The sequence below is a fragment of the Symsagittifera roscoffensis genome, chromosome 10 (genome assembly GCF_963678635.1).
Source record: "Symsagittifera roscoffensis chromosome 10, txSymRosc1.1, whole genome shotgun sequence".
NCBI classification, from domain to species: Eukaryota; Metazoa; Xenacoelomorpha; order Acoela; family Convolutidae; genus Symsagittifera; species Symsagittifera roscoffensis.
This window is the reverse complement of record NC_087071.1, coordinates 7,768,265-7,776,806: the sequence shown is the minus strand read 5'-3', so window position 1 is coordinate 7,776,806 and position 8,542 is coordinate 7,768,265. Positions and strand designations below refer to the sequence as shown.

Sequence of the window (8,542 nt, the reverse complement as noted above, 5' to 3'; positions counted from 1 at the left end):
ATATCGAAACATTTTTCAAACGCTTCCGATGCCCGACATGCGATACAATTTTCAATCTATCTAAAATCTTCATAAAGCATCTTCAACGATGTAAAAACCAATCCAGAAATTTTACCCCAAAAATGTTTACACACTACAAGAGACGTTAATCAAAAAAATTGGATGGGTTAAATATTGAGCATACCAAAGAACAATCACTGTTCGAAAACTTCGCTATTCTTGACTGTGAATCAATTTGCGTTCACAAACGCCTTTTTTCACAAACGCTATACAATTCTTATGTCTCATTACTTCCCTGACGATCCTCTCTTTACTCCCTTGGTTTTCCTTTAACGTTCTTGCTAATGAACCAATTTGCGTTGCAGTTATTGTCGCATAAAAGTAATGATCTGACGAAACAATTCCATGTTTCGCTTCAAATGCTCAAGGAAACCATTTTTTCTCATGTTCCACAACAACTTTGGCTCCGATTCTTTCGGCAGCCGAAACGCCATAATTCCCAGTGTGTTGCTCCCATCTCTTGGACGACTTCTACATGGACGACTTCTACATGGACGACTTCTTCGAAGCCACCGACGACATCGACACCGCAGTGAAAATCATAGAAGACCTTCGACACGTACTACAACAAGAAAGCTTCAACCTGAAGAAGTGGATCACTACGGATCATAGAATTCTGCAAATAATACCAGAAAAACTTAGATCCATCACCATAGACGAAATCAAGGACCCCAAAATCTTCAAGCGAATTCTCGGAATACGATGGAGAGTAAGTAACGATACACTCAGCTTCACTACTGACAAACTAAACAAACTCGCCCAGAAGAAACATACACAACGGAACCTACTTCGCGCAGCTTCTTCAATCTTTGACCCAATTGGAATAGCAGCACCTATTACAATTCGACTACGAATTATCCAGCAATCAATAGGAGAAAAAGAATGAAGTGGGACGACCAAATTACACGAGAAATGATGCCTGAACTGTTTGAGCTTCTCGGTGAGAGAAACGATCTGCAGACAGTGGAAATACCCCGACACTATTTTGGATACAGCTACGACAACATCGCTCTTCATGTTTTTTCAGATGCCTCCTACAGCGCCCTAGCAGCAGTCGCTTTTTTTGTATACGGTAACAGTGCCACTCGGCAAATCAGCAGTGCCTTTGTCTAAATTAACACACAATAACTACATTGGAACTACAAGCCGCAGTTTTTGGTGCTCGCCACGCAAAGTTCATTCGTAGAGAACAAAGGATTGACATTAACTCTACGCATATGTGGACAGACAGCACAACAGCTCTTCAATGGATACAGGGATCTGCTAAACGACAACAATTTTTTATGGCTCACAGAGTTGCAGAAATTTTAGAAAGCACCCAAGCGAGTCAATGGAATCATTGCTCAGGACCCCCAAACCCAGCAGACGACGGAACCCGTGGAATACCCCTATCAGAATTCAGTAACAAGTCAAGATGGTTCACCGGACCAAAATTCATATGTGAACCAGAATGCAACTGGCCAAAGCTACGGTAAAACGACGCCAATACGGATACCTTGCAACTCAACGATCAAACTGGACCCATGGATGAAATAGCAACAGCCCCAGTGCAAGCTTTTCAAGCTTCCACCGTAAAGACAGAACAAAGTTTCATCGATTACAGCAGATTCTCCAAATGGACAAGAATTCTCAGAACAACTGCATACGTGATGCGTGCCGCCAGGACATTTGAAGATAAGGGACTACACTCCTGCAACGAAAGCGCGACCACCGAACTGGCAGGCAACAACATGATTGCCGCAAAGAATTTTATCTTCAAGCAGACGCAACGAGACAGCTTCAAACCAGAGGTCAACGCATTGACACAAAATAAACGAATCAACACAACTAGCAGAATTCAACACCTATCACCATTTCTAGACGAAGACGGACTCTTGCGAGCACGTGGAAGCCTCGAGAAATCTCAGTTGGACTATTGCATAAAACACCCGATTATCCTTGATGGAAACAACCCAGCAGTTCACCTCTTTATAGGACAAACCCTCAAATACAACCAGCATTCGCCACGCCAGCTTTCGAAAAATATTCTTCAAAACGAGTATTGGAATCTCTGTGTTCGCGCACACATTGACAAAATCATGAAAAACTGTTACGACTGCCGACGACAACAGGCAACTGGACTACAGCCGGAACTTGCGTCCCTACCCGCTTTCAGATTTCCAGAAGATAAACCCTTCCCGTTTCAACAAACAGGATTAGATCTCTTTGGACCGTTTGCCTAGAAAACCGCAGAAAACTACAACAAACGCTACGGCGTATAATGACTTGCCTAACAACACGAGCCGTTTATCTTGAGATGTGCCAGGACCAATCAGCCGACGCCTTCATCAATACCTTACGACGATTCTTTGCACGCAGAGGGCAGCCAGCCAAAACTGTTTCTGATAATGGTACCAATTTCTCCGCAGCCGAAAAAGAACTCAACAGACACTTCGACGCCGATGTTACACGACAATTCTAAGCCAACCATCAGATTGAATGGACCTTCAACCCTGCCTATGCTCCTCATTTCGGAGTTGTATGGGAACGACTCAAAAGATCAGTCACAGACTCGTTCTATGCCATCATAGGAAGCCAGATTCTAACAGACGACATATTCAACGCCGTTTTTTGCGAAGTTCATGAACGCAAGACCCATCACTAAAGTTTCAGCCTTGCCCGATGATGTTGAAATCCTCACACCACATCATTTTCTTCTCGGGAGAACGCATGCCAGCATGCCACGTCTACAAACCCAACAGCCCTCAAAACTCAGTAGACAATGGAAATTCGCCCAACAACTCGCAATCCATATTTGGAAACGCTTGATGAAGGAGTTTATCCAAACACTACTGCCAGGACAACGATGGACAAAGAAGACGCCGCCTATCAAAATGAGAGAAATTGTCTGGATTCTTCAGGATATGACGCCACCCAATCTCAGGTAACAAACCAACCGATGTCGACCAGATTCGCGTTTACTTCGTCAAAAAATAAGAGACAAAAATCATTGCAATCAACCAGCAAACAAAGATTCGAAACAAAGAGAGCCTCACCCCATAGCAGCCTTGCGCCGACAGCCATAGCCGATAACTTCAACTGATAGTTAAACGACCGTTAAGCCAGCGTTTCAAGTTTTATAAGTAGGAACTACCCCACCCCTTTTACTTAATTTAATTTGCTACTGCAAATTGAGGCCGAGTGTTATATGCAAATTTGACAAATGACAACCATCTTAAATGACTTCAACTTTTCACATGCAATCAGGAAAACTCCGGGAAAGAAATTGAAAACCAAAACTCAGCAAAAACAAAATTGAAATAATGCAAAACTGAATTACCAAACACGTGCAACCAACTAATTTATAATCAAATCAAAGTTCAAAGCAAGAAAGACTCAAGTACATCGTGTAAATTAGAAACGATTTTATTTTCGTTTTCTATAACAGTGCTGATTTAAATTATCCGGTTAAAACGAACAAAAAAAACTTGAACTTTCAAACGCGTTTTTTTCTCATATTGGGTTCAGATTAGACAAAAAGTGAACAGAACAAAAGTTGCTTAGAACTTCACCAGAATTAAAATGGTGCCATTTTTAACCCTTTTTAAATTTTGTTGAACTGCGTAAGAGGCTTCCTGTGATATAAATTTCTTATTAATTAAGCAAGTAGTTTCAGCGTATTTCTTTTTAATTGAAAAAGCCAAAATGATCCATTTTTGGGCTAAAAGGTTTGTTAAGCACTTCGGAGAAAAAATAGCACCATATTGATTCTCTTGAAATTTCAAGCAACTTTTGATCTCTTCACTTTTTGTCTAATCTTAACCCAATTTGAGAAAAACGCGTTTGAAAGTTCAAGTTTTGTTCGTTTTGTCCGGATAATTTGAATCAGCACTGTATATACCAAAGAATTAACTTTTTGAATATGGCTAGATAATTTTTAGCTTGAAAATTTTGATGGTTGAGAAAAAAAGCCTGTTTTTTTAAATTTATTTTAATCTTAGCAAATGAACTAAAAGATAATAATCGTGCTTATAAAAAAACTTTTTCGTGTAATTTTTTTTTTGGGATTGGTCTAACCAGATCATAAAATTCCAAGGAGGATCCGAATGCGCCGTTGTCCAAAATACGGAATTCCCATGACGGTTGTGTTATCCTGAGACATAAATCCTACTGGCTGCGCCATGTGATATCCAATACTTTGTTCTTAATAAGTAAGTGAAAACAGGAAGATTTATATTTAGATTTAGAATTTAGACTCATGCTACTGTTAGTCTTTTGTTCAGAGGTCTAGTTGTTCACTCTCTGCCAAATAATAACAACAGGCAAATGACCGTTGAAGTAGGCCTGCTAGAATGGCCTTGAGTACATAATAGTAACAATACATAACAAATAATAATAATCCAACTTTCCAAGGTTACTGTGGCAGCAGAACTACACAGTACCACATTCCCCGAAAACAACAAAATTTTATATGATAACATATAAATTTAAAATACAATATGAGTTTTAAGCTCAGTTTAATAACTATTCTTTTTAGATTCGCTCATTTTTGACGACACGCCGACGCGGAATTTCATGTCCGACTCGCACTGTAACGACAATTTCCGCGCGGCATTCCATGGTTTAGAATTATTCAGCGATGCTTGACCGAATCTTCGCTTAAATAAATGACGTTCCTATAGTCCAAAATTTGAACTCGTCGTTGTTTCGGTATCAGTATCAAACTTCGCTAGTCTGTCCGATACGCTTCAAGAGCTGCCATGTTCAACTCTGTAATGCCGTCCTCACAAAAAATCAGCTTTACTGAATAAGACACTGGGCTTTCGTATCGCTATGGCCCCTGGTTTTTTGTTTGTCTGTTACTTCGCCTTATTGTTGTTTTTTATTCCTCCTGATCCGAGATATCTGAGAAACCTGGTGGAGGGAACTCAACAACGTATCTGTTTTTGCTGTGAGAATTTGTTCCGCTGCTTTCTAAAAACCTCTGGTCAAAACTTGTTCAGCTAGTTCATCCCATTCTCCTGGTGTCATATCTTTATTTTGGAAGGTATCCAAATCTTCTTTTTCGTTTGTCTGCCTAGTGATGCGTTTACTCCCTTCCGTGGTTTTATTTGAAGTCGATGAGATTGGTGCATCGTCATTTTCGTTTTTTCGATCATGGGGTTCCACAATTACTGCCTTTGCAGAATTGATTTTTTGGGCTTCTTGAACTGTGGGTTTGCTGTTATTCGATGAGGGTCCTGCATTGTTCGGCTTTGCACTTTTTGACAGCCAAATTCAGCCCACCCCCCGCCCCTGTGTCCTTCGAAGTTACTATCGTCGGACTACTCTGGAACCTATCTTTAGAAGTGCTATCTTCATTAGGAACTTTACTGTAATGCCAGTGATTTGAGTTATCGTATTCGTCATCTGATTCACTCTCCGCCTCTTCATCTTCTCTTACTGTTTTGTGTAGCTAACTTCTTGGCTCCTGCCTTGTTGGGCTTCTCTTTTGATCGGATCTATTCACTGCAGGTGCTAAAGATTCTTTCGTCTTAGCTATGTCATTTTTTCTGTAAACTTCACCTGCAGCTGTTTTTATTGTCGATGGTGTTTTGGCTACAATTTTTCCTTTGAGCGGTATTGTCAGAGCCTTTCCGCTTTTTCTCGGTTCGTAATTGCGAAGAAAATTGCCTGTCAAGGGTCCAGCATCGGGGCTCTGCTTATCCTCTATAAATCCTTTTTCCCAAAAACACACTAACTATTTCTGAGTTTCGGATTTATAGTGCTGGTCTGATCCACTACTCTTCTCAACTCGTTAGCCGACGTATTCCTTCGTGTGGCGTTCCATCTTGCATTTGCCTCGAGTGACTTTTTCGGTTCTTTCACTCTCAGGCGTTCTTTTGCAGCGAATGTATTCCGTTGAAATAGTGGGCTTACGTCCCGGCTATTCTGCCCTTTCCTGACAATTTTCACATTGTCCCTCGGTTGATCACTTCGTCTTTTCAATTGGGAAGCTGCTAGAGCAGAACGTTCCAGATGCTCTTTATCTGAACAACCAGACTCATTGATGAATTTATCCCTTATAATTTTAAGTTCGTTTTTCGGTAATATGCCAAAGTGTGCTTCAAATGGGAACACTTTTATCGTTTTTTGCTTATTGCATCTTCGATCTCTTTTTATCGTACTTAGGCAAAGTTTTATAGACAATACGTTTTCGTCTAAAAGCATGACACCGAGCCTCCGTTTAATCGTCTGTATTGTTCTTTCTACCAGACCGCACCCTCGGTGATCACCTACCGGACAGAATTTTCGTTGGATATTGTTGTCGGCACAAAATTTTTTCATCGTTTTTCCTTTGAATTTGGAAAATTGATCCGTTTTAATTGACTCCGGTATTTCATAAGTGTCTATGCATGTACGGAGAAATTCTATTGATGATTTTCCCCCAGTAATCCTGTTTTCGCCCAACTTTGTCCAGTGTTTGCTTTAATCTAGCGCTCCATTGCTCTCCATTCAACCTGGGGAATGTCCACTGAATACGAATTTTCAGAATTTGACTTTGAAATGTCCCTGTGACTTCCTCCGTCAAAATATCTACTCTGTTCCCTTGTTGTATCCGTACTGTTTTCCGCCCCTTTCCGATATCATCATCTGAACCTTCTGATTCGTGTCCTCGTTGTACTGTTCTTGTTCTTCTATATGTCGTCTCCGTCACTTGTTCCAGCAGTTGATCTCTGAGGCTTCTTTCTCGTTCCACTATTTTTACTGTCTTTTTCGGTTTCTCCTCCATTCTATTTCTTCTTTCTATATTTACTTGTTTACTATCGACCGACTGTTTGCAATGAGAAATTTTCCTTAAAATGTTTGGCTCACAGTTTGAAAGGCTTGAGATTGGATCGTTTTCGTTCCGGTCGAGCCTGGTTTGTTTTTGAACAGAACGGTTGCTATAGCAACCGTGGGATGACTTAGCGTTTTATTCGTCCATTGTGTTTCTCGATCCGGAATATTCTAGAATATTATCATTCTGAATAGCGTGTGGTGTATCGTTTAGCCGACTGTTTAAGCAGTCGAGTGCTTTGTGAAAACATTCAATCGATGCTACCACGAACTTTTCATCTAAATATGTCTCTGGCCACGGTTCGCCGTTAGGTTCTCTAGAAAGATAGTCGACTATGCCCATATCTTTTCCCGGTATATGAACAACCTTGAATTGATATGGCAGTAATCCATCTACCCATCTAGTCAATCGAGATTGGTATGTTTTATTTGACCTATTTTCGTCTTAAGCTGAAATGAGAGCTTTATGATCTGTTGCTATCACGAATTCTTTCCCTAACAAATAGTGTTGAAATCGATCAACATACCATACTACTGCTAGCAGTTCTAGCTCATTTGTCGAGTATTTTTTTCTTGTACGTTTAGATATCTCGACGCGAACGCGATCCCTTCGTCGCTTTTTTGTTCCCGCGTTGCGCCTAGTCCACTATGGCTAGTGTCATATTTTACTCTAGTATCCTTCAGAGGATTTTAGAAATGTTTTTGTGTTATATTTGCTACTGTTGTTTTTATTGATTCAAATTTTTCGGAGTGTTCTTCCCCACCCATTCAAGTTTTTTTACTTGAATTTTCACGCTTCTAAGATTCTTTTGTTCTTTTTCTCGCAAAAAGGGTCTAAGTTTCTCTGTTAAACTAGCAGCATTTGGGATGAATTTTGCCAAATGGTTTATGCTGCCCATAAATGACCTGAGTTGCTTCAGTAATTTTGGTGGACTTGGCTACAATATCGCCTCCGTTTTTGTTATTTTCGTTGTAACACCCTCTGGCGATAGTGCATGCCCTAACCAATTTACCTCCGCTTGAACAGACTCAGATTTCCAGAGTTTCAGTGCCAAATTTTCTTTGCCGAGTTTCTCCAGAACATTTAATATCAATTTTTCATGTTCTTGTTCACTGCCTTTTGACACAATAAGGATGTCATCAAGAAAACAAAACGTGTTTTTCGCATGATTTACAGTTCGATCCATCGCCTTTTGAAACTCTGCTGGCTTGTCAGTAAGCCCATAGAATCCAGTAAGGAACTTGTACGTTCCAGTGGCCTGTCCACCTATTATGTTAAATTTGCATTGTTTTGCTGTTTCAGCAGTCAACTTTAGTTGACTGTGAGCATAATTTAGGCCCAAAACTGAGAAATACAAAGTGCCCCTTGTGTTTTCTGTTACTATTTGACTAACTCCATCCAAAAGTTCGTCAACATTTGGCATTTGAAATTTGTTTTTGAACAATTGCCTGTTAATAGGTTTTTCATCCAATGCCAGTTTTATGGAAAAATCTTTTTTACTGTGATTACAATTGGTGCTATAAAACAGTCACTAGTACATTCGTCCAGACGTTCTATATGCCCTTCTCTCAACAGTTTATCTATCTCCACTTGTACTTTTTCTTGAATGTGTATTGGTATCCTTCTCCCTTTTTCTTGTAGGGGACAGTGTAGATATTTAAATTTCTTACTGACTGCATGGTT

The 8,542-nt window shown here is 40.1% G+C and overlaps 1 protein-coding gene across 1 annotated transcript; it reads left to right on the top strand.

Moving 5' to 3' along the window:
• Positions 1 to 1,583: 1,583 nt before the first annotated feature.
• Positions 1,584 to 2,282, top strand: LOC134854961 (uncharacterized). Its single transcript, XM_063871341.1, has one exon. The coding sequence runs from the start codon at positions 1,584 to 1,586 to the stop codon at positions 2,280 to 2,282; it is 699 nt and encodes a 232-aa protein (XP_063727411.1).
• The last annotated feature ends 6,260 nt before the right edge of the window (positions 2,283 to 8,542 follow it).